Source organism: Anopheles stephensi, chromosome 2 (assembly GCF_013141755.1).
Source record: "Anopheles stephensi strain Indian chromosome 2, UCI_ANSTEP_V1.0, whole genome shotgun sequence".
In the NCBI taxonomy this organism is placed as follows: Eukaryota; Metazoa; Arthropoda; class Insecta; order Diptera; family Culicidae; genus Anopheles; species Anopheles stephensi.
In genome coordinates, this window is record NC_050202.1 from 79,213,162 (window position 1) to 79,239,760 (window position 26,599).

At 45.5% G+C, this 26,599-nt stretch overlaps 2 protein-coding genes across 6 annotated transcripts in view; one reads left to right on the forward strand and one right to left on the reverse strand.

Annotated features, from left to right (window-relative positions):
- Positions 1-23,356, reverse strand: part of LOC118505431 (pyrokinin-1 receptor-like) — a 34,577-nt gene extending 11,221 nt beyond the window's left edge. For 2 of the 5 annotated variants that reach the window (XM_036041208.1, XM_036041207.1), the window contains exon 1: positions 22,053-23,356. The gene's annotated coding sequence lies outside the window, so the exon portion shown is untranslated. Of the gene's footprint in view, positions 1-2,480; positions 2,546-22,052 lie in introns of all 5 variants that reach the window. The other 3 variants (XM_036041209.1, XM_036041211.1, XM_036041210.1) reach the window with 3 other exon arrangements.
- LOC118502469 lies at positions 13,395-16,677 on the forward strand. Its single transcript, XM_036034700.1, has 2 exons — positions 13,395-16,326; positions 16,601-16,677. Exons 1-2 carry the CDS (start codon positions 13,395-13,397, stop codon positions 16,675-16,677), a joined length of 3,009 nt encoding a protein of 1,002 aa, XP_035890593.1.
- Positions 23,357-26,599: the final 3,243 nt, after the last annotated feature.

Genomic DNA, 26,599 nt, shown 5'->3' on the forward strand with positions numbered 1-26,599 from the left:
TTGCCCGGCGTGCTAGAGTCACATTGCATTAGACTGACTGTCTCTCACTCATACTACGAACCGTTGCGCGATAATGAGCTTTAAGCTTTAAGAGAGCGATTAGCTTCCAAACACCTTCAATTTATACTGCCCTAGCGAAGGATCGATTTTGGATCAGGATCATACTCAATTTGTCTAGCTGTGATCTGAAAATAGCTACCCTATACCTGGAAAAAAACCGGTCCCCTAAGGTGTCGGGTACAATGTTCGTACAAAATTAGCCATTTGCAAGGCCATAGCTTAAAGCCTCAGTGCTGCGGATTAATGTGTTAAGATTAAAAGGTAAGCTGGTATGGAGTTGGAGTTTTAGTTGGAATGGTTCGGTCTTTAAGCTGATTATCGGTGAGGCTATCCTCAAGGAAGCTCAATGAATCCTAGGAATGTAGGCAACTGCTACGAGAGCTACTACGAAAGCTCATTGAGTAGATTGAAATTGGTGGGTAGGGGGGATCGTAATTAAGACGTTCCAACATCACTGTGTTTAAATATTTTGTACGACCACTTCGACATCAGTATCGCACCGGGTAGATGATCCGATCTAAAACGAAGGAAGATTGTTTGGGCTCTTCCTTTAATGAGGATTCAGCTTCGGAGCGAGAAGCCATTGAGACGGCCGATCGAAACCGAACTTATTGGCTGGCTGTCAATTAGCACGGATTAAGGAAGCTGTATGATAGCCGTAAGTGCGGAACATGCACTACGATTTCCGTCTTCTCACAGATTTCGTTTGGCTAACAAATTGATTCAAAGTCAACCATAAAAAAGGAGAGGAAATAGTGTATTATAAAGAGATTTCCTGGTAGCTGACTAATATTTCCATCACAAAGAGTTTATATATGCTTAGTGTACTCTGGCTCTTGTCGACGGAGCTTTTGTAATGCAATCACGAATTTTTGCTATCGTAGCTTCAAAGTACCAGAAATCATAACTGTTCGAATTACGAAAATGTTTATAGGGTAGAAATGAATCATGATGAATTTGTAATGAACTCTAATTAATGCATAAGAATAAAGGACAATTGAATTCACACTCGCAAAGAAACCAGACGTGTTACATCTATCGCAAGACAATCACGATATCACATCCAGTAAATTCTCTACAATAACATTATGCAAACATAACAGAAAAAAAACATAAACAGAATCATGGCAAGTGTATTTTGTTCTTCTTCCCGTTCCAATACCGGAACTTCCTTTCCGGGAATGGTTTGTGGTAGTGTTTATTCATCTTTTACCCGGGCTAAATCCTCGAAAGATGACTTATTGTCAGCAGGCTGGCAACGAAAGTAACAACATAAAAAAAATGGGAAGAAATCTTTTCTCCTAATCTTGGCACAAGATGAAATGTGCCGTTTTACTCAGATACACTGTACCAGGTTACGGGTGCTGTCAGTGTTGTTCGGGGGATTGTTGATCGGTTTTTTTTACTGGCCGGAAAAAATAGCAACACCCACATTTGGTTTTGACGCTCTTGACATTTGAATGCTGGTTTGTTACGCGTTGGAAGCGGTGAAACGGTCGACGGGCGAGTGACCCATGGCATACCTTCGAGCCAAACGGATCCTTTGGAGTCCGGTTTATTGTTATTGTTGTGCCAAACAAAAAAAAAACCAAGCCAACTTTCAAAGAAAAGGAAAAGAAAGACAAACATGAAATGTTTATATTAGATCTAGCTCTCAAAAGTAAAAGGAACCGATCTCCTTATAATAAGTCTTTGCTCTTTGCCTTTTTTTTTGTTTTCCACCCGTGATGGTCCAATATTTTGGGGCCACCAATGAACCATGAGTGGATCACCGAACGGCCAGAAAACCGGCCCATGCTGACCTCGAACTTCGTGATCGCTCGCCTGTCAGATACCGCTAAGCGCACTAAACAAACGCGCCATCACACGGTAATGGGGCCGCGCACGTTTGATGCGAACTAGTTTTTGGCGGAGGTCAGTATGCTGCTGTTGTTAACCGGGGGCGCGTTTAAAATGCCCCCAAAGTGAAATGTCATCCAAGATGATGAAGCTTGAAGCTTGAAGTGTGTTTTCTCTCGCAGTACCGGACGAGCGCCCGGGCGTACTCGGCGAACCTCATTCGTAATTACATTTTCACCAACAATAATCAGCAATTGATTGATCAGTGGAAACAGCACGCGAAGACGGGGGGGTTTACGACGATCGGACGCTAGCCACCTTTTTTTTCACCCATCTCTTCCACCAATCAGCAAAGTTTAGCGGCATGGGATACGCGTTCTGCAGCCAACGGTTGTACGGTTTCCCTCTGCTTGCCGTTGACCTAAGCCATTGCTAACTTTCGCAATTGCTATGCTTTGGTTTGTTATCGGCTTCATATGAGGGGGTTCAGACTTTACTTCGCGACGCACATCAATTCTCATCGATTCCGTGAATGGAATAGGAGTTTTGCTTGATTTGCTGGTGGGTTTGATTCTTTTTACCTATTTTCCCTGGTCCAGTGGCATCCAGGGGATGAATTAAGCAATCTCTACGGTTGCCAGTGTTGCTGTAATGATAATAAATAAGCTTTAGTATTTGTCCCGAAACACGATCGTTGCTTTGTTTGTTACGTCTAACGACATTTTTCTCAAATTTAACTCAAACTTTATCCATTATAGCTATACGCTGTACGTAACCAATGTATTATGCCGCTTATCGATTTAAAACTTTCAAACCAGCCACAAGAGCCCGTGGCGTATCATTGTAGAGAGTTTCACTGGAATCTGCTGATTATTTACCACCTGGCTTAAATTATACATCGCCAGTAGGTGAGCGAGACAACTCACCACCAAAACAAACCACAGAAAGAATTTTCTCATAAATTTGACCATCCTATTCACCGTCCATGTTCGCACCCGAATCTGCTTCTTTGTTGTCCACTTCCACCCGAACACATTCATGACCATCAAACGGTGAAAAACCACCATAAATTGTTCCCTGAAATCAGCATTCCGGTAACAGCAGACGGGAGAAAAAGGTCGCTTTAAATCGCAATGATAATTCATTCGCAATGGCACCGAATGGTACCGTGCAGCGAGCGGAAGCGGGCCCGAATTTATGATACCACCAAGTGCAGCGTGAGCATTTATTAATTACCGAGAGATAATCGTTTATCCTCACCCACCAGAGGGTTTATTCAATGCTGCCATTTTTGGAATGTAGGTTTCAAGGCTCAGGGAAGCCGTCAGAGAAGCAAATTGCACGGTCTGCATCAAGGCAATAGATATAAATGCCTATGCAATGAGATCACTTCCGAAGAAAACCTCTGCCGTAAAGATGATTCATCAACCATTTATCCCTCCCGGAAATATTATTTTCTTACACTGACAAGGATTGTTTTTGAGTTGTGGAAAACAGTTTCCAGTTAAGTTTAAAAATAAATTAAACGCCTCCCCTAAACTGTCGCTTACATTCATCTTAATGACCACACAGTGTCACGGCTTCCAAGTATTGGGGTCTTCAAAAACTCCGCAACCTAATAACAAGTCCCGGTACTACGGAGAATCGGTACAGATGAGATTTTAATGACAGCATTGGACTATCCACGATAAACAACTATTATGCTAAACTTTCTCCACACTTCAACCCACCCAAGCTGATTTCTAATCTCCAAGACACCGTCTACCGTGGTGTGGTAAACTTCTCTCCCATTCTCATTACCCGCGCCAATGAAGTTTACCACACCGCCCCACACACACGCGCGCACACTATCGGCTCTTCAGCAGTGTTGAAATTAATTCATACAAAATGCCGGGCAAAACAATGGCAGTCCCACATTTTCATTCATCACATGTCATTCGCTTGTGTGGCTTGTGCAAGACGTGCCCGTAACCTTCGGACGGACCCAGCCGGAAGTCCGCTGCTAGCTCGGCGTGTGGATAACGCCGGCAACACACACCGGTATCCTGTTGTCGTGTGTCGCAGACGTTGATTAAAAATGTTTCAACCGTCAGTACGGTTACTGTTGCAGCACACGCGTACCGATGCGAACCATCTCGCGTGCGAAGGTCCCGACGGTTTTGGTTGCTGTTCTTGTTTATGTAATGAACAGTGTTTGTCGCGTAACGAAGTAAATACGGAGCGAGTTTGATGTGATGTGCGGCAGGATGGTAATTGCTCATAAACGTCCACAGAAGGGAGGATATGTCAGAAGCTTGTCGATATGTTTGCCACATGGCATAGGCGCCTTACGTTATGGAGGTGAAAATGGCTTTAGAAGATGAATAATGAATAGCGGGTGGGGGTTTGTGGATTTTTTCCCCACCCTATATTTAGAGATGGAATTTTCCATCTTAGCCTTCACCAGAGTTGGAGCGAAAGCCCCCAACTCGGTGAGTTCAAATGAAATCGTTTTTGTCCTTGCAAATTAAAAATAAAAGAATCTGCAAAAATGTGTTTGATAATGAACAATTATTGGGAAGTGGTGGTTGGAAAGCGTTGCTCAAGTAATCCAATTTCAAAAACCCCCAACCTCTGAATTTATATCATCATACCTTCATGTTATGAGAAGTCAGCCATAATGATGATGTGGAAAAAGTATGATGCAAAACATTGTAATTTACCAAACAGTCTGCTTACTATTAAATCACACCTAAGCGGGCGGATTTCTTGTCCCAACTAATTTACCAAGCCCCAAAAACACGATAAACTTACTGGAGAGGAAACTCTATTAACCGTAACCCTATTCAGCGCATACGTGGCAGACATTCGTAGCTGCCGTTTCGGGGCAGCTTATCGGCCCCACAGCACACTATCATGTAACCGCGATAATCCACAACGACTCGGGGTGAGACTCATCGCCACCAACGCAGCATACCTATTGATCGGCACCATGATTTACTTACAATAATAACATAAAACTTTTATTTTGCCTTTTCACCCTCACCCCATGCGCGGCCAAAACTTTCCGACTCCATTATGACAGCACGGGTTCGGGATTTCTGGCCCGTTACGCATCGCTGCACGAAAGGGGAGCAAATCACCCACACACACACACATCGTCATACTGTTGCCCTTTTTTGGATGGCTTCCCAAAACAGTCCACCCACTAGTTCGGGTGGGCGCATTACCATAAAGCGGATGCTGGGTTCGATCAGTGGCCACACACACACACACACAGACAGTAGCAGGTTATCCAGAACACGCCAGCCTCCATGGTGAACCATTAATTAAGCAATTCATTTGCGTTCGGCTAATAGTTCCTTCCCGCAGGGGCGAGAAAATTGGGAGCACACACACACACCCGAGACTAGCACCATGCTAAGCGAACCAATAAAAGTCAGATGTTCCTTATGGTGTGCTGGAACCACCCGCCCCCCCCGTGATCGATAGTGCTGCCCGTGAGGGGTGAATGCGACCGAGATCTACTAGCGTGGTCATAGTACTGCCGGAACAGAAGTTAGTGCATACAAAATTATTCATACGATGGGGACTGGTGCCCAAACGGTGGGTTAGGTTCAAGGTGGAAAATTCAATTATAACTTTCCCTCCAACCATCAACAACAAAAAAGATGAAACAAACACACAAAGCACTGATTATAGTTTAGCTGCCACCTTGTCCCCACACCTACTGCTAATCCCATCGCCCAAAAACATTGAGGAACCATCAGCAAAGGAAGCTTATAAGCGGTCGGGGTTTTTTTTTTCTTCCGTTCCCATCCCACTAAAGATGATGCCGTAATTAACTTTCACAGATGATTAGAGTTTTCCTAGGTGGGGAAGACATTTTTCTTTCGGGCTTGTACTGTGCTACCATTCTATTAGGGGGCCCAAAGTCCCGAGGAGTCCCCATCATTTGCCCACGGTGTCACCTGGAACCGGTGGACCACAGCATCAAAAGCATGACTAACGAGGTCGAGAAATTGGATAAGATTGTGCGACAATTTACCATTTTCTCAACCACATCTGCACCAAGGTGTGTCTGAGTGATCTATCGTCCTTGGTGCCTCACCATGGCAGACGCAGGAAAGGTGTGCAAACCGAGCAAACAAAGGACGACGGTTGAAAGCTTCATCGCGCTAATCCGTTTCATCAATCGATTTAACCTGATTAGATCTAGCGAAGAAAAAAAGGTAGGCGAAAAGCACAGGGACGCTACTAAAGGATCTCACCCAGATTCCCTCGCCCCAAACAGTGCTCTCGGTGGTTCAATCAGTAACCATACCGATCAGAAACCGTTCCACAGACACGTTCGCATAAAGTTGGCGCCACGCCGTAGGGCACTTTTGTTTGGTGGTTGTTGTTGGGGTTTTTTTTCGGGGCTTTCGGGGCGGGCGAGATCAGTCGGTTATCTTTATTGTTTCCACTCATTAACAGCTGGCTGGCCACTGTGCTCGCGGCATGGTTCAGGCACAAAAACAAAGTTACGGGCGCAGAAATTAAGGCACATTCATCGAACATCCTTTGTTCGTTATTTGACGATAAGAGCTTTTGCTGTTGGGCCGTTGAGGGATGTGGACGAAAGAAAAAGAGCGAGACAAAAAAACCTCAAAAAGCATGATCGTTGAAATTGGCGGAGGAAAAGCGTGAATTGTTTTATGCTTAAAATAGCTTCCAGCATGCGGAAAGGAGCGTCATGCGTGTGTTGCGTTTTTCGTCCCCTCAGTGACATCGCAAACCATCGCACACGAGTGCCACGGTGAATGACGTGGAGAATATAATGAAAGAAATGTAAAATGCAAACACACCTAATCATTCATCCTCGGAATTTCTGTGAGCAAAAAGAGCTACGTAACGGTACGGTCCAAAAGCGGGGACATTTGCTTCGAGGCAACAAATGAAATGCAGAATGTATTCCTGGAAATTATGCTTCCTCGGAAAATGGTTCTGTGACGAGGCGTACGCCATGTTCCCGTGGTGCGCTCTGGTTCGCGTCAGGCCAGAACCAACCGAAATAAGCTGCCAATCAATGGTTTTGATTGAATCTTACCCGTACGCAAGATTTGACTTCGAATAGAATTACTTCCTCATCAGGTACGAATAAATGAATAAAGGCAGGAAAAAGGAAGGGAAGATCTATGAGCCGACAGAGCGGACAAAAAATATGAAGCACAATTGGAGCGCAACACTACCTCTTGAGTTGGGTAAGGTATTAAGAATCCAACCGGTCAAACTTATTCTCATCCCTCGGACCGACTTTGCACCCTCAGATCAGAAGCCGAAGAACGCAAAGATTGCTCAATTTCATTCACTACCCACCGGGAAAGAGGGGTTCTTCTGATTGGTTCGGCGTTTACCACTGTACGATCAATGGGAAAAAGGAGCTCACTTTCCATTCCGTGCGCTGGATCGATCGTTCTCACCCGACCCTTTTTATGTGAATCAATTGAGCGATGAATGTTCTCAATGGAACGGAACTGCTAAAAGCTTAGAAGTGAGATTCGACCAGAAGAAAAGATCCTCCGTCCAGACATTGTGTTGGTAAATTTTCCCAAGTGTCTCCATTAAGAGGACGCGTCGTAAGGCAAGGGAAGAAGCTCGAGTGTATATGAAAATGGCAATTATGATTTTCTTTTTGAATGTAGATGGTGCCACGGTACAGGTGTGCTTGTTGAGAGCTCACGTGTACAGTCTTTGGTCCTTTCGGTTCGGTTGCGGTGGCTTCCGCAGCATCGCATTCGATCGGAATGCTCAAGATATAATATGACCTTTATGAACAAAAATTGTACCAACGGTACGAAATTGCCGTATGCCTTGGGAGCTTGCTGGAAGTTGCTGTCAGTGGACGTGTGCATATGGCCGGTTAGGGCTCGGCGATATAGGTGGGATAAGGTACTTTTATTTTTATAGCCATTCTACTCGTAAGCGGTGTGAGTGTTTTTTAGTGCCTCGATAGCGGGCCAAATGGCGTTTGATGTTTAGAGCCGCCGTCCGGAAAGAAGCCTTCCGTGGTTGGTTCGGATGCTGGATTATGGAGCCGGGGAAACGTAAGCGTCGATGGCCCATTAACAGGCGCGAACGAGTGTCGGAGATTTATCTCGTGTGCCGAAAATGAGTTGGGAAGAAGTTTGGCAAGGGATTACATTGTCGCTCACTACATGACTGTTGCCGTACGAGTAATGGATTAGAGGAACGGGATGCATGTATCACGCGGTAGCCGAATTGCATGGAATTGGCTGGCTGGTGTGTTTGTAATGGTTTGTTGGAATGCATTTAACAAGGTTGGCTTTTCGTGTATCCATCAACTGGTAACAGTCATTTGACCTAAAATCCTCTTTGTAATTCTGTAGCCTCCACAACGATCGGCAGTTAGAAAGTTCTGTGATGTGCACCATAGTGTAACGTGCTTACCTAACCACTTGCGCTGCGAAGTAAAAGTTTAAATCCCTGGCCGAATCGGGAGCTAGAGTTTTGCACGTGGTTTTCGAGCGAAAGTTTTTGCCTTGCCGCTAAACCGCATCCTCATCCGCATGCCAGTGAACTCGCGCGAAGTAAGCAGGAAAAAACCCCTTCAAGAGTTTTTTGTATTAGTTTCTGTTTTGGTCACACGCCGACAATTTTCAAAGGAACTAGTGGTAAGGAGCTTCTGCTGTGCGAGATCGAGTTTATGTAAGTTTAGTTGAAGAGTGTTGTTTTACTGTCGGATTTTCGAGCTTTGCTAATGTTTATGCTCCCAGCACAATCAAGTATTCACCCTAAAGCGCATAATAATGCGATAGTAAATATGCTTTATTTATGTTGAACCAGTAAAGGAATTGGACGAGAAAGACGAGCTTCAGGAAGTACTTAATGTAGGGACGCTATCTAAGACCCATCATTTATTCCCGTTTCTATTAACAGCGATCAGTTCGCAGGACGAACATTATTACTTAAAGAGAGACAGAGAGAGAGAGAGAAAGACAGACATTTTCCGGGAAAATTTTCATTATCATGGGAAATAACATTAGACTAACAAAATTGCATCCACGTTATGTTGATTTTGGTTTTTTGTGTGTATCTTTCTTTCTGCTGGAAGCATGACGAAAGTGGGTTTCACAAAATGAAGACACAACTCACCCAATGGCCTAAAAATTTTCCATTTTTTTCCACCATTCCGGAAGCTTTCTCACTCAGCCATAACTTTCACTCTCTCTCTCGCTCTGTCGTTATCGTTAGCTCATGAATAAATTCATAAGAAAATGTGCAAATAATACCACGCGACTCATCGTTTCGTAGGTCAACGATTTGTTTAAGCGGCCATGAATCTGTCCAAAACTGCAGTTACAGTAAAAATGAGAGAGAGAGAGAGAGAGAGAGAGAGAGATTTTATTTATGTTGGAAAGTGAAACAATCTGCTGAACCCAAAGGAAAGACCGAATACTATGATGCTCGGTCAGCTTGATTAGATCAGCCGGTGGATCATAAAGTCGTAATAAACACTTCACTAACACGCTGTGACAAAATTAGACCATTCGGCGAGCCTGTGCGCCTGTTCGTCGGAGGAACTAGTGCCATGCAGCTGTATCTCCAATCTGTCCACCGTAGCAATGGGTGTTCGCAGCTAAATGTTTATGGTAATGAAAGTTTTATTATCGATTGGTTCGATAAGGGTGCAAGAATCGTGAAGGCCATACCGTCCTGATTGACAGTTACTAATGTTGCCGTGTGTACGCTGCGTGGCTTTAAGCAGAACCAAATCGGACCGCAATAAAAGAACGCCATAATGCAATAAACACCATGTCGCGGGTGGCGGGATTTCATAATTAAGTTCTTTCTTAATGCAACCGGACCCCGGATGACCAATTTTTTTTTGTACCCAATAAAACAAAAAAGATTCGATTGATGCGGGAACTTGACCACCCACCGCGTTATGGATCGCATTTCCTGCCGCATAATTGCCACAAAACAATGCCAATCCACTTCAAGGGTGTTTGAAGTCATTTTCGTCTAATGAACAGTGCGGTTCAATCGCTAACGGTCGCTTGTCTCGGGCTCGGGATGACATTCCTCCAGGGTAGAACAGATAAAAAAATAACTACGGGAGGTCCACGGCACGCTACGCTCGCTGAGTGATTTGACAAATGTAATGAGAATTAATATAAATTCCTAGATGATTTCTGGCACGTTTTATTCCCTGTGTTTTTTGGGTCTTTTTGACTACTAAAAAGCATGTTAAAGGCAATATCGACGAAACAAGGCCGTCCTAAAAGAAGATGGCATTAGGACTTTACAATCTGCTAGATTGGAGAAAAAAAAGAAAATAATGAATTCTATGGAATACACAAAATAAGTAGACAAAAGACATGGCCTAGGAAGGAATTCGACAAAATGAAAGGATATCCGCAGTTAGCGTTCACTTGCACTCGGGGGGGTAATATCAAAGCGAAGGCCTATCTTACGCATTCTCATGCAAACGGATGTAAGCCGTTGTTCGTTCGTTTTGTGTTGTGTTTAGGTATGTTCTTTTCTTTTCTTCCTCTAGAGTCTCATCTTAATTCATGTTCTGTTTTTTTGCGTCCACAATACAGAGCAGCACAAAAGAAAAGGAAGAAAATGTAAAAAATCTCATTAAAAGTAGGGTAATTTTTTTGTGTCGGTCAGGCTTGGCTCCGGTTGCCCATGTTTAACCCGTGGACGCAACCTTTTGCCCTCGGAAAAAGGGATAGCAAATCTGGAGGGGTTTCTGTTTTTTTCGTGATATGTTTCACCCTCGAAAACCTTACTTTAACGGACGATACCATCTTAAGCATTACGCCAATCCCACGAGCTTTGATTTCTGCCGGAGTGTGAAAATCCAATACCAATTGTGGGTTGTTATTCTGCGAAATTGTTTGCCCAAACAGTATCCGATGCAGTCAATCGTCACAAAGCTTTATCACTCTAGCACCGCGATTCTCCAGCCAATCTCCCGGGTAAAGATAAATTCAGTGGGATCTCGCTCGATGTGCTGGGAAACAGTATGGACGATGGAGGCGCCTGGTTAGCTGTACGGAGCGTGATGTTTTCACGCCCTCTTTTTCGCGATTCGCTGAATTAATGACGATAGTTCATCAATATCGCTTTATCAACTCTCGAAGCTTGTTGAACGTACGCTCGAACGGGCACCATTTGTGCAGGGGGGGAGGTGCCTTTCCCTGCCCTGGGAAGCGGGACAGATAATTAATCCTCCAACCCTTGTGCCGAGCGTGTGCCTTAAGATGGGGCGAGGGTTTTACGGATAAGCTTTGAACAAATTATGCACAAGCGTACCAGTGCTGAGCGACGATTAGGACGGAGAGATTGTATAATAATCAACCTTTCAGCTTGTCAATAACAAAGATACACAGACGCTAATACACCAAAGGGAAGATCTAAGAAGTTGAATGCAAAATTAGCTGATCTGCTGCAGGATTGATTAGCCCACTTTACAGTACAAATCGGTGCTAGCAGATAGTATGGATGGACCAGATGGGGACGAAATTTACAGCAGCACGTGTACTGCCTGTTTAGTATGTCTGACTGATTGAACATATTTGCGCCTGGGGGGTATGCAAACAGATGCACGGAGAAACGATTATAATTGTAAACTACTATACATCGCTACAACGACACATCGTGTGCTTGGCTGTACCCCCCCGAAAAAGACCAATAAAGGCAAGAAAGGTTAAAGAGCTGTAACGGACCTTGAAGAACGAATCATTTCCATCTTCCTAGACAACTCAGCTTCAGAATCGGTTTGGAGTCCTTGGCGGGTAGCGACATTCCGACACTCTGCAGTGTTCTCCAGTTGGTCTAGCTTTCCGTTGCCTTCCTTTCTTACTCTCCCTAGACTTCCCCCCTTTCCTTCCCATGTGGTACGAGATCAGTTGGCATTGCCCGACGATCCGCACCATTCCCTTCCAGTCCTGGGACGTAGCTAGTTCGGCGTGACCAACAGCTCGGACCAATCCCTCCCCCCGATAGTTGACCAGTTCGGCATAGTCCAACGGTCTCTGTTGTCCTCTTCTCGATATTAACCCACTACCACCGCCTCGGGTTTTATCATCTTCCCTTTCCTGTCCCAACCGAATTCCCGGAGTAGGCCGTACCCCTACATTTTGGTCCTTCGAACCGGATGGATCGTGGCGTTCTTCGAACAATTGCGTTCGTCCGGACCATACTTGCGCGTTCCAAGTACCGTGCGTGTTATCACCAAACGCACCGTTCCTGTCGGTATCGTACAGCGAGGGGACCCCAGTGTTCACCCTCCCGCGTTCCGGCTTACCACCACGTGCAACGTTCCTGTCGGAGTCGTACAGCAAGGCGACCCCAGTATTCACCCTCCCGCGTTCCGGCTTACCACCAAGTGCATCGTTCCTGTCGGAGTCGTACAGCGAGGGCACCCCAGTGTTCACCCTCCCGCGTTCCAGCTTACCACCAAGTTCATCGCTTCTTACCACCAAGTGAATCGTACAGCGAGGGGACCCCAGTGTTAACCATCCTGTGTGCCGTGATCATCGACCATCCAGTGCATCGTGTGTGCCAGCGTCCTGTGTTCCGGCTAACCATCCTTTAAGCAACCTCCGCGTCGTGTGCATCAGTTTCCAGTGTTCCGGCTAACCATCCTGTGAGCCGTGCTCAGTTACCATTCTGTGTGCCGTGCTCATCAACCATCCTGTGTGCTGTGCTCATCAGTCTCCTGCATACCGGCTAAGCGACGTACGCGTCTTATGCGTCGGCGTCCTTTGTTCCGACTGACCATCCAGTGAATCGTGTTCGTCAGTGTCCAGCGCGTGCCGTGCTCTTCAGTGTCCTGTGTTCCAGCTAAGCAACCTACGCGTTGCGTGCATCAGTTTCCAGTGTTCTGGCTAACTATCCTGTGTGCCGTGCTCAGTTACCATCCTGTGTGTCGTGATCATCGACCATCCAGTGCATCGTGTGTGCCAGCGTCCTGTGTTCCAGTCAACCATCCTGTGAGTCGTGCGCGTCAGTATCCAGCGCGTGCCGTGCTCATCAGTGTCCTGTGTTCCAGCTAAGCAACCTCCGCGTCGTGTGCATCAGTTTCCTGTGTTCCGGCTGACCATTTTTGTGCGTCGTGCGTGTCTGTTTCCACTGTTCCGGTTATCCAGTCCTGTTTGTTGTGCTCATCAGTTCCAGCTAATTCTGTGCGTCGTGCGCTTCTCCAACCAGCGCTCCACCGTGTGACAATGCCGCTTGCTCATACTCCTAGCAAGACAGAGGAATCTGTCGAAGTTTTCAACGACAACGCAACAATGGGTGATTCAGCTCCGTCAAGATCCCTTATACCAGTCCCACCAACCAATCCGAACGGATTAAGGGTAGCACGAATCAAGCACCAAGCTGTGCAACGCAAGTTGAATAAATTAAAATCGGAACTAGTAGACAACCCGGTGTCTGGTGCCACTCTTCGAGTCCATCTAAGAATTCTCGAAGAACTAAAGGTTTCCCAAAAGGCAATCATGGACCAAATAGTCGAATTCTTGCCAGATGACTTGAACAACGACTTCGCAGAAGATGAAGAGTTCCAGCAAACATACGCCATCATAGCATCAAGATTGGAGGCATCAAATGAACAACCAATGATCGTGATTGACACTCCTATTGTGTCTCAGCCTCAGTTATCAATCCCAACACCAAAGTTTGATGGTCAATATGAACATTGGCCGAAGTTCAAGGCTATGTTTACCGACATTATGAAACGATCAAATGTCTCAGATGCTGTGAAATTGCACCACCTTAACAACGCCTTGATAGGCAGCGCTGCAGGCATTCTTAATGCAAGCATCATCAGTAGCAACAATTTCACGAGTGCGTGGGAAATTTTAGAGAGCCGATATGAAAATCCACGCGTTATCATCGACAAGCACATCAGCGGATTACTGCATATGAAGCCTGTGTCCAGAGAATCGGCAAAAAACCTCCGCGATTTAATAGAGAAGTGCAAGTCTCACGTCGACGGTCTTAAACACATGGGCAAACCGGTGGACGGCACCAGCAACTTGATCATCAACCACATTCTGGTATCTTGTCTTGACATCGAAACAAGGAAACTATGGGAACGCACTCTGAAGGCAGGAGAATCACCAGAGCTAAATGCTACATTGGAGTTCCTACGCAAACAATGCGAAGTGTTGGAACATTGTCTTCCCGAAACCACATCAAAGAGCAGAGTTCCAGCTACCAGGGTGTATACCACCACCATTGCTCCACCGACGTACGACTGTCCGATCTGCAATGAACACCATCCAATTTTCAAATGCCCCACATTTCTCGGCTTATCCACTATGGCGAAAAGGGGAAAAATCACCCAGCTTAAACGATGTCACAACTGTTTTGGCATAGGACACATGGCAAACCAATGCTACTCCAAAGCGACCTGCCGAATGTGTCGCAAAAAACATCACACGCTGCTGCACACTGACGAAATTCCATCATCAAACCCGAGCAACACCTCGAAACCATCGACTTCTGCCGGCAAGCAATCGAGTTTACCTGCTGTGGCATTGAACGTGAACAGTGATTCGATGACTACCGTGCTATTGTCTACAGTATTGCTGCTCATCACTGATCAATATGGCAGAGAACATCAAGCTAGGGCCTTACTTGACAGTGGTGCTCAATCCAACTTCATATCTGGCAGGCTGGCCCAACTTTTACGTTTACCTAGTCAATCGGTAAATATTCCCCTGTCGGGCATTGGTGGCAGCATAGGAGCAAATGTTCGTCACAAGGTCCGAGCTACCATTCGGTCCCGCTGCTCATCATACTCAACATCAGTGGAGTTCTTGATTCTATCAAAACCATCCATTGATCTACCAAGAGAATCCTTCAACATTCATAATTGGAGCATCCCAAACCATTGCACCTTAGCGGATCCCTCGTTCAACACGGCAAGCTGTATTGACATCATCTTGGGAGCTGAGTACTTCTACAACCTTCTCGAAGCTGGACGCATATCATTGGGCGCTGGCTATCCTACGCTGCAAGCTACCAAATTTGGATGGGTAGTAAGTGGAAATGCAACCGTTTCCATAACATCATCACCAACCATCTGTGCAGTGGCCACCCATTCGTCAGGATTGGAGGACTTAATGAAACGGTTCTTCGAGATAGAAGATTTGAGCAGTTCTTCAAGCTGGAGTATCGAAGAACAGGCCTGCGAAGCGTTCTACAACCAAACCACAGCACGAGATGACGAAGGCAAATACATCGTACGACTTCCAAGAAAACCTGAGATGGCTGGCACCTTAGGAGAGTCAAAATCGATAGCATTGCGTCGATTTTTGGCCATTGAACGACGTCTGCAAAAAGAACCAGAGACAAAAAAGGCGTACATCGAATTCATGGATGAGTATCTTCGGCTGGGCCATATGAGTAAAGTAATGAATCCCGACGCACCAGAAAGCTATTATCTACCGCACCATCCAGTGTTTAAGGCGGACAGCACCACCACCAAATGTCGCGTTGTTTTTGACGCATCGAGCACCACCACATCGGGATTGTCATTAAACGATACTTTAATGACTGGGCCTACCATCCAAGAAGATGCATTTTCAATTCTGTTGCGATTCAGAACCAGAATTGTGGCACTCACCGCAGATGTTGCCAAGATGTACAGGCAGGTGTGGGTACATCCGGAAGACCGTGCCCTTCAACGAATTATCTGGCGATCATCTCCTGACAAGCCCATCGAAGAATATGAATTGAACACCGTCACCTATGGGACAGATTCCGCTCCATTTTTAGCTGTCAGATCACTGAAGCAAACTATCGATGACCATGCACAGGAGTTTCCCGTCGCTGCAAATCGTTTTAAGGACTTCTATGTTGACGATTTTGTGTCTGGCGATAGTACATCGGAAGCAGCTCAACTCTTGCAGAATCAAATGGAGCATTTGTGCAAGAAAGGTGGATTCCCTATTCGTAAATGGGCATCCAATGAACCAGCGGTCCTATCAGACATCGAGGAAAAGGATTTAGCAGCGAGTCCATTCTCAAGCACCAGCAACGAAGGAGCTTTGGCCACACTTGGACTTGTTTGGGATCCATCATCAGACACCCTACGCTTCAAAATAAACATCCCGGATGCAAGTGGGCCTATCACCAAGACGAAAGTTCTTTCATGTATCGCTCGGATATATGATCCATTGGGCATAGTCGATCCCGTAAAGGCAACAGCAAAGCAGTTCATGCAACGAATCTGGAGTCTAACCAATGAGAAATCTCAACCAATCGGATGGCACAAGAAACTTCCAGCATTGATGCAAAAGGAGTGGGAGCAGTTTCAGTCACAATTAGACCAATTGCGGAACCTTGAAATTCCTCGTGTAGCAGTTGGCAAAGCATCATCAAATCTGCAACTTCACCTGTTCTGTGATGCCTCCGAAAAGGGTTACGCCGCATGCTGTTATATTCGGAGTGAGGATATGGCTGGAACCATCACGATGCAACTCTTCGTTTCGAAATCAAAGGTGACTCCGTTGAAAAGCAGACATTCCATAGCCAGGTTGGAACTTTGCGCAGCCCATCTGTCGAGTCAGCTGTATGAACGAGTAAAGAAAGCCATAAACCTCACCGCACCCACTGTTTTCTGGACCGACTCCATGACCGTGCTCCATTGGCTACGGGCCTCTCCGACTACCTGGAAACCATTTGTTGCTAACAGGGTTGCGCAAATCCAACAAATCACCGAAGGTTGCTCGTGGCGCCACATACCCGGAGTGGATAATCCTGCAGACTTAGCATCCAGAGGATGCCTAAGTGTCGACCTATTGAATAGTTCCCTTTGGTGGCAGGGACCGAAGTGGATCTACCAACCAGAAGCATCCTGGCCTAATACATCACCGTCAGCAAATGCAGATGCTGCAAGTACAGAACAACGAACGTCCATCGCAGCATACACGACAGCAGAAGTCACCCACAACCGCATCTTCACCCTGTATTCATCATTTTCAAAACTACGACGTATGATCGCATACTGGATACAGTTTATGAATCGATGCGCCAAACGCCATTCATACCAGGGCAAAGGACTTACCACGGATGACCTCAAAGCAGCTGAAAGGGCATTGTGCAGATGGGCTCAACAAGATGTCTTCAAAGCAGAGCTGAAAATGCTACGTCGTCATAATCCAGTTCCACCCTCTTCAAATTTGAAATGGCTCAATCCGCAACTAGGAACAGACGACATAATACGAGTCGGTGGGCTGGATTATGACGACATAATAATTCATCACTTCCTGTAGACGCCAAGCACCCAATGTTGGTTCCAGGTCACCATCCGCTAGCCAGTCTAATCATGAAGCACTATCACCAGACCCTACTTCATGCAGGACCACAGTTAATGTTAAACACCAGCCGACAACGTTACTGGATTAGTGGTGGACGAAACGTTGCACGAAGAATTTACCACCAATGCCTCACCTGTTTCCGTGCAAAACCTCCGTCTGAAGAAGCAATGATGGCAGAATTACCGACTGGACGAGTCCAAGCAGCACGTCCTTTTTCGGTGACAGGAATCGACTACTGCGGTCCAGTTATGGTGAAGGGTCCACATCGCAGAGCTGTTGCAACAAAGGCATATGTTGCCATTTTCGTCTGCTTCGTTACCCGGGCAATCCACATCGAGCTGGTGTCCAATCTCACGACAGAAGCATTTCTGGCAGCATTGCGTCGATTCGTGGCTCGTCGTGGTTTACCTTCTGAATTACATTCAGATAACGCTATCAATTTTAAGGGTGCGAACAACGCGTTGAAGGAGTTGTACAAGCTTTTCCATTCCCATGATCATCAAGCATCACTTCAAACTTGGACTTTGGAGAATGGAATAACGTGGAAATTCATCCCACCTAGAGCCCCGCACTTCGGTGGATTGTGGGAGGCAGCAGTCCGGTCAACGAAGCATCACCTGCTTCGAGTGTTGGGAACGTCAACTTTATCTTTTGAAGACATGCAAACTCTTCTTACTGAAATCGAGAGTTGCCTCAATTCCCGACCAATCACCCCGTTGAGCGATGACCCAAACGACGTCGCGGCACTGACTCTGGCTCATTTTCTCATCGGATCACCGTTACACCAAGTTCCGGATATTGATGCAAGCAACCTTCCGGAGAATCGTCTTAGTCATTGGAGACATGTTCAACAACTTATGGCACGGTTTTGGGACAGATGGCATACGGAATATCTCCAACAATTACAGAGTCGGACTAAATGACTGAACCGTAGTGCAAACCAAATCACTCCTGGCACTCTCGTAATCATCAAAGAAGACAACGTTCCATCAACTAGGTGGCCATTAGCGCGCGTCACCGAATGTCATCCAGGAAAAGACGGAACCGTTAGAGTAGTAACATTGCGAACAAGTAAGGGCGTTCAAGTTATAAGACCGATTGTAAAGCTATGCGTGTTACCTAACTTAGACAGAGACGGTTAAAATTTGCCAATTTTAAGGTGGCAGTATGTTTAGTATGTCTGACTGATTGAACATATTTGCGCCTGGGGGGTATGCAAACAGATGCACGGAGAAACGATTATAATTGTAAACTACTATACATCGCTACAACGACACATCGTGTGCTTGGCTGTACCCCCCCGAAAAAGACCAATAAAGGCAAGAAAGGTTAAAGAGCTGTAACGGACCTTGAAGAACGAATCATTTCCATCTTCCTAGACAACTCAGCTTCAGAATCGGTTTGGAGTCCTTGGCGGGTAGCGACATTCCGACACTCTGCAGTGTTCTCCAGTTGGTCTAGCTTTCCGTTGCCTTCCTTTCTTACTCTCCCTAGACTTCCCCCCTTTCCTTCCCATGTGGTACGAGATCAGTTGGCATTGCCCGACGATCCGCACCATTCCCTTCCAGTCCTGGGACGTAGCTAGTTCGGCGTGACCAACAGCTCGGACCAATCCCTCCCCCCGATAGTTGACCAGTTCGGCATAGTCCAACGGTCTCTGTTGTCCTCTTCTCGATATTAACCCACTACCACCGCCTCGGGTTTTATCATCTTCCCTTTCCTGTCCCAACCGAATTCCCGGAGTAGGCCGTACCCCTACACTGCCATTCCATTAAACTCTAATAAGTCCTAGAAGCAGTGATTTTCTTGCTTACTTCAATATCAGTGTTGGGTGCAGACAAACGCCTTGTTTTTCGAGAAATATAGTTAAATTTTTCTTACAAAATTATGCTTGCACAAAAATACCATTTTATGGAAAATCACACTCCGATTCCCAACAATCAGGTTGTTCCAGCCCCGGAGGTATGCGGCGTACAATGTTGCCGCGCTACATATGAACCCTCAGAACGTACAATACCGTTTGCTTCACATTCGCAACCGAGCAGGAAAGAAATAAAACTGAATAAAACATTACAACAAAAGGTAGCCTCCAGTTCCGGGAAGTTCGCAGTCAGCGTTCTGCAGCATCGTCCAGGCAAAGACCCTTCGATCATGATGTCGTTCAATTTGTTAATGTACCCTGGCTCGACGCTACGGCAGGCATGTTTAGGTTTAGGTGGGTGGCACTTTTTTTTTGTTTGTCTCTTTAAAGAAGTACAAGCGAATGGTGCGTACGATGCTCGTGCCTAGGCAGCATGCACAAGATGGTGCAAACAAAAAATGTCCTTCGGATCGGGAATTTCAAAATACCATTCCGGCAGGACAGCGTGCTAGTGCGAATCACACCGATTTGACGAACAAAAAAAAAAGTAAAGGCCCAGGAATACCACCTGTAGATGGGTGGAGTCCGATGGGTAGAATGTACCAGCGGACAAAGGCCGACGAGCCCTATCGGGTTTTCCAGCGTAGAAAGGTGAGGCGGGTAAGTTGCAAAACGGATTATGTGGAATGGTGCGCACGAAAAGCTCCGTAATGCGTAACGCGTGACATCGTTATTTGGGATGATACCAAGAATTTATGGTTATCCTTGCTGGTTGCTTTATCTTTTTTTGCAGTGCCCACCCAAAAATAAGTATGTGTGTGTGTGAAGGAGAGGAAGAAGTATAAGGAGGAATAGAATGAACGAGCGTGAACTGCTATAGGTTAGACATGAGAATAGAATAGAACCATTGTCAAAACAAATCATATTGAACAAGGGTTGAGAGCAATAGTTATGGTACCGGCCAAAGACATATTACACTTTCTATCACGAACCACCAAAGGACGAACAAATGGTGTCACTAGAAATTTGCGTGATCATTATTAAAATCATTTACCCAAGATTTGAAGACTTTGACACTGTTATTAAGTTTGAGGTTATTTCATTGAAGCATATTGCTCAGGTTCTTTTTCTCTTTGCTATTATAAGAAATATTGCAGCAAAGATTAATAATATTTGAATAAAAAATGGGGCGGTCCGGTGGCTGAGGAGACAGCGGCGCCGGTCTTCACACAGCGGCAGGGTTGGGGTTCAAATCCCATCCAGACCGCCTCCCCGTACGCAGGGTAAAATGAAGTCACAGAAAGCCAGAAATGGCAGGCCGAGACCTCTCGAGGTTGTAGTTGTAGTTCCGAATGTTTATGACTAATACTGTGCTGTAATAAGCTGATTGATACATAAAATATTGTTTCTAAAAATTGTGAACAAAGCATAAGAACATTAAAGGCTTACAGAAATAAATTCCACTCAAAAATGGTCGATGGTGGTGGAAATGATGCACAAACGTGATTTACGAACGGATGAATGTTTCACCACCATTTCCATCCCGAATCGATCCATTGCTTTGTTATGCAAAGAGCTACAGAGTTAGGCAAATTTATGTATCGTGTTAAAATGTAGCTTTTTGTCACATTATACATTTCTTTCCTCCAAAAATAAATTGACTTCATTGTGCAACCATCATTTCACCAACTTTCGCCGTATAAGCCCAATGCTTCCGTTGAAAAACTGTGCATCTGCAGTGGAAGGTTAAGGGCGGACTGTAAAAACGGGAAACCATTTCTGCAGCACGATAGCTGCAAAACTCCACGCCAAAGAGATTACGGTAGCCACCCGTAAAGGTGGGTGTAAATTATGGTAGCCGTGCTGCAAAACTCGAAGCCCGAGCGTTAACAAAATTCCAGAGAACGACTAAAATTCGTTTCACTTAGTTAGGCACCACCGGCACCCCGTTCTCGTTCCCGTAGATTATGCAGCTGACGGGGAGGGCTCGTTATTGGGCGCGTGCCAGCCAGCAGCTTGGCTGGCCTCTGGTTGGTTGTACTTTGCCGTGAGCAAACAAAAAACCAACTAACCAAGATGAACTGCACTCTTCCAAGAGAGCAACAACAAAAAAAAAGACGGAGTGATAACAGAGAGCAACGGCTCGTAGAAAGATGGATCCTCGTACTGGCGCTGCCTCAATTAGTAACGATGGAAACTTTCGCCGCCTTTTATCCTACCATTATAGAAGACAAAGCGTACAATCGTGAGGGGATGGATGGATGGATGGGAAGCGTTGGCAAAAAGTTAAGCAAACCCGCTTCTCGCCGGATCGCATTACTTTTAGCAGTGCAGTACGAACAAAATGTCTCAAACAGTATTAATTGACCTGAAATCGTACAAACTCTCAAAATTATGCTAAATAAATAAGAACACATCGCGGATCCGCCGGTCGGATCCTTGTCGGATCCAGATACACGCACAGTAACGCAATCAGCGTAAACAACTCGCTTCCAGGGATTGTAATTTTTGCCGTTGGTTTTTGTGGTAAGCGGTAAACCCAAAACTCATTTAACCGTCTACCGTTTGTAGGATCAATTTTGAGCCACAGTTCAGGAATTTCGAACGGATTTTTGGGTGAATTATCGCAATCTTACTCCGCCCGGGTATGCTGTAGCGTTTTTCCAGCAAAGCGGTGTTAGGTGTGGTTAATATTTTGTCCCGGAAAGTTCCTCCCGATCGGGTGACGTGTGGGTGCCGTCAAGTGATTATCACCACCGTTTATGCCATGTTCGTAGCGAGTAGGTAGCGATAGACGCATAGTTTCGCTTAGCTCAGGCCAATGAGCGTCTGGCTGTCAGCGAATGTTGTGGGTGCTCTAATGAGTGCGGTTAATGCAGGTTGAGCTATTCTAGGTGGATTCGAGTCGACCACTTGTCGATCAGTGGCGGTTAGTGGAGTTGAGCATTCCGCTTCACGGTACTTACCACTGATGCCTTAAACCAAAGTGATGTTTGGCCGAACTTTGTCTGTTGGGTATTAATCTTCACTAATGTGTTTGGTGGTACAAACACGACTGCCCGATTCCAAACACATTCAAATCTATACACCACATATCCTTTTTTTCTTAAATTTCACATTGATTTGATATATCTCCGAACAGCCGAACTAACACAACCACAGGTTACAAAGTATCGACACCTAAAGTTTGCACAGCTCGTACAACATCACAGCGGTATTCACATTCCTGGTTCAATTTTTTTCGTATGCACTGGAAACTGCCGTATGCCTGCTCCGTATGATGGCCATATATTTTAACTTAACATGCATCATATGCTAGCCTCCGCCAGACACTTTATCATTCGGCGTGAAACGGATGGCGTAGTCAAAGCGGAACGACAAAACGCATTCAATATTCCATTAGTATAGACTCGTTTTAAATGATTTTTTTCACTCGCCCAGATCTGGCACGGACAAAGTGAGGAATAATTTTCCACTCGATTTCCACCAATTTTCTCCACCAGCCGGCTCTCTGGCGGGTTCTAGTAATTAATGGACACCGGGTACGATTACGTCGAGCAAACCAGCTTCCAGCAGACAGACGGTACAATATTTTAGGGAATTTTTTTTTTACCACACTCACCGAAACCACGATGCTTTCGGAAGGGAAGCAATACTAGACACTGCTAAGCTAGTAACGACACCACTCAATCACTTCCCAATTCGCCGAGCCGCATATCCGTAAGTGCTAGCGAAAGTCGAGCGATCACCTTGTACCGAGCGCAATGCCGGTCGCAGTCAGTGATAAATTCTTCCCTATCTTTACCGCTTCACTCGATCAATGAAGTGCTAGCGAGTACATTCCGAGATGAATGGTACAATTTGCCAAACAAAACTGCGTGATGCTTGAAATGGGAAGAGGCACCACCACCGGACAGACAGTCCGACACACACACACATACACTTTTCACAGCTCATCACCACCAGGCGACTCCATCGGGCAGAACGGATGGCACACCGCTTTGACAATGAATCACACCACACACTGGCCGGAAACAGTAATTGGTGCCGTAGGAACAGCGCGTAGAAAACAAGGATAAATCACCACGTGGCAACCAAATGCTAGAACAGGACACTCTGCACACTTACGGTGATGGTAGTAAAAGGGTTTGTCCCTCGCATACACACTTCACCTAAACCCCTGGTTATCGGTTATGATGTTCGTCAGCGAGATCCAGTGAGCCAACGGAGAGCAAACGGATGGTGCACGCACGTTCCGTTCTCGACGACGGTTTGTATGAAACAGTTCGCAAGACGAACGGTGCTCGAGTGGCGATACAAGCGTGTTAGTCGTGCAACATGTTACACCGAACAGTGGGATTGTTGTGGCTAAATTGTGGATAAATTAAAACGCTTTTTTTGGTACAATATTTTAATTTTGACGAGCAAATACACTGAATATTGAAATTTTTAATAGATGTAATAATAATTACAAAAAAATGTTTAACACAAATTTTTTCTTCTGTTTTTTTACTCGTCCCCTGGCCTGGGCATTTTGCTTCTCACGTTGCTTCTATTACTTTGCTAAATGAGTTTTATTTTCAATTAAATTTTTTACAGCATTTTCTTAGTCGATTAAATAAATAATTTTAAGTTGCTTGTGGTGATGCTCATGGTCGTTTAGATTTTTGACAGTGTTTTTAAATAATAAAATTAATTTATTCATCAGGCCTTTCACAAACGTAATAGGATTTGAATAATTTTTAAGATCATCTGATTGTTTTTTGTTAGAAATAATCATAACAATACTTGGATAAGAATTTATTTTTATAATTGTGTTCTTATTGATCAGACAAACTTTTTTCAGCAACTGTCCCATCGTACCTCAAGTCAGCAACTGTCACGCAACGTACTGGAGGCCGGTTGCTACAACAACGCTGCAACACTTTGACCGGCTCGTTGCCGGAGTAGATCAACGTTCGAGAAACTTATAAACAATTCTTCTAAATTCCATTTGATCCAACCACCCTCTCTAGAAAACCGCCCAAATTCCCTCCCTTCTGTGGTTGCGTTGTTGGCCAGTTTACACGATGATACCTAAACACCCGGGAGTTTCAAACTAACCGGCCCCCGTTCGCTTACCTTTCGCTGCCTAAAAATAGCTCCACTACTTTTGTAAACTATCCGGCAGGCGCGAAAGGGATGGCTGTCAAACAACTTGTCGGTCAACTGTCAAATCATGTGCTAATGTGGGCGACAAATCAATCTCCGTAACGGCCGCGACTATCCGAAGAGGCGACTACGTACCGCGGTGTCGTGCGGGTAGGACTCCGTACCTACGGTAGGGACTTCGCACAGCATGTGGCGTGTGCCATAGTGTGGGAAGTATAAACTTCTGTTCTGCTCGGGTTTTCTAGAGTGGTTTGGATTTTCTTGAGCCTCCATTTCAACTTCATCCTTGCACCATGCTATGGGCGCTTGTTTGAAGTTTGTTTGTTTTTCAAATTAAACAAAGCGTTCGCGTGCGTGAGCGTTGGCCATATAAAGCTTCTTACTTTGAGGTTTTGTTTTGGTTTGGAGAATCATTTGCAACCGTTTGGCCTGTATTATTTTTGCACAAGGCGTTTGTTTATGTTTTTATGCCACCACAATCATCAATTGCTAGAAGCATGGGAGGAGTTTTTGTTTTGTTTTGTCTCCATTTTTTTTGTTCTTCAAAAACAACAGCTCAAACAACCTTCGACGATGAGCAGCCGTGTCTGATTTTCTGCCAACTAAGGACAATTCGAATGTAACGAAGCAACGCATTACAACGGTGGGAGCATTTTATTACATTTCTTATTGCATGCTCCAGCAGCAGCAGCAGCAGCAGCAGCAGCAGTGTCTGTAAATAGAAGCACCAAAGTAATAATTTATGGGAAGGACTGAAATTGCTTCTTTGTTCCGTAACATCAAAATAACCGGTTGTGATGTTCAATATTCCCAGTTACCAACGTTCCGGCCACCGGTGCTCGGTATGCTGCTGTTCGGCACAATTTCTTCTCTCTTTTTTTATTTACGACTAAGCCTAGACAATGTTTAACACCCCTGAAGATAGGCTACGGATATCGTTCAGCGTTATTTGGCCAAGGTCGATTAAGCTTACCACACTGCCCCGCCGAAATCCGGCCGGCCTGCGCAGGCCAGTATCGATGAATGTGATATTAATTAGATAATGATATATTGTCCATGGTACCGTGAATCAGCACCTAGTTAAGCATCTTGTTCGGACGAAGGGAAGTTGGGCGGTGTATACTTAGACAGATGGCAGCCAACCCGAAAGCATCGTTTTCCCCCTAAAATCGCTCAAAGTTTCTTCCAACACGCTACTGCGACACAACGTTGGGCGCAGGAATGCGGAAGTCTGCCGCCCTACGGGTGATGTTGAATATTTATGCTGTAAAATGTCTCCCTAGCTGAAGGTTTGTTTTTTTTTGTGTGGCTTTTGTGAAATCGATGCCTATTGGACAATCGCCTCGACTGGGGTGGTAAAGTTTGCCTCATCCACTCATCATCGTTTAGTGGACCACAGTACGAGGCGACGGTTTTCGTATCGTTATTAATGTGAGCAGCTTTGAAATGAAGAATTACAACGAACTTTGACGATTGGGGAAGGTTTTCCCTGTATTCGAAAGTTCGTTCCATAACAATGATGCTTCATGCAACAATGGGCTTTCGCCTAACAGTATTTATCTAGTTTGAAGAATCCCAGACTTGACAACATCGCCTTCTACGTCAACCAACAGCGCCTATCCAAGAATAAGAACACACCCTGCACATACAAACACACGCACACAGCTTCATGCAAACTCAGCTCAATTGTCCGTGCTTGCTCCTGTCGACTAAAGTGATTACACAAAATTTGCTCACGGTGTGTTAATGCGACCCTCGCAGGCATGCCGGCTATATTTTCCTGTACCGTTCGCCGCCCACCCACGATAAGCGTCGCTGCTGGAAATGTTTTCCCATTTAATGAATGCCCTGAAATGGAAGCGATCCTATCGTCTGCCCTATCCCGGCCGATGTACAGCGCTATTCAGTGCGCCTACTCGTAGTTTTGTGCCGTCCGGTCCATTAGAGTGCCGCGTTGGACGGTTGGTTCTAATTTCCCACTGCAACAATTGACCGTTCGCCTACTTAAGATAGCCACTTACGATTCACGTCCCGATAGCGATATGCAAAAGCCATGCCGGAAGGATGATTAGAAATATTAAAGAACAAAATCGCTGGTCCCTTCACCCGATTGCAATCAGCAGTTTCTCCCGCGCTACCATTTCCACAAAGAGACAAAGTTTTCCGTCAATTGTGCCGGACCATCGGACCCGGCAGCATACAGGCGACAGACGACTTCCTGGGGCACTTCCGTCAGCGCGCAAGGGTCGTGTAAAAGATCGGTTCTGGCGTTTCTTTGTTTCTCCGGCGATGCTCCTTTGATGGGTCGCGTGTCTCACTTGCATCGGGAGAACCGATTTAACTAAAGTAAATTTCCGCTCCA

Excerpts from the sequence above, each read along its gene's own strand:
- LOC118502469 (XM_036034700.1), top strand. The coding sequence starts at position 13,395 with ATGGACCAAATAGTCGAATTCTTGCCAGATGACTTGAACAACGACTTC. Across the intron at positions 16,327-16,600 it reads CTGTGATGCCTCCGAAAAGG|GGTTGCGCAAATCCAACAAA; the intron begins GTTACGCCGCAT and ends TGTTGCTAACAG.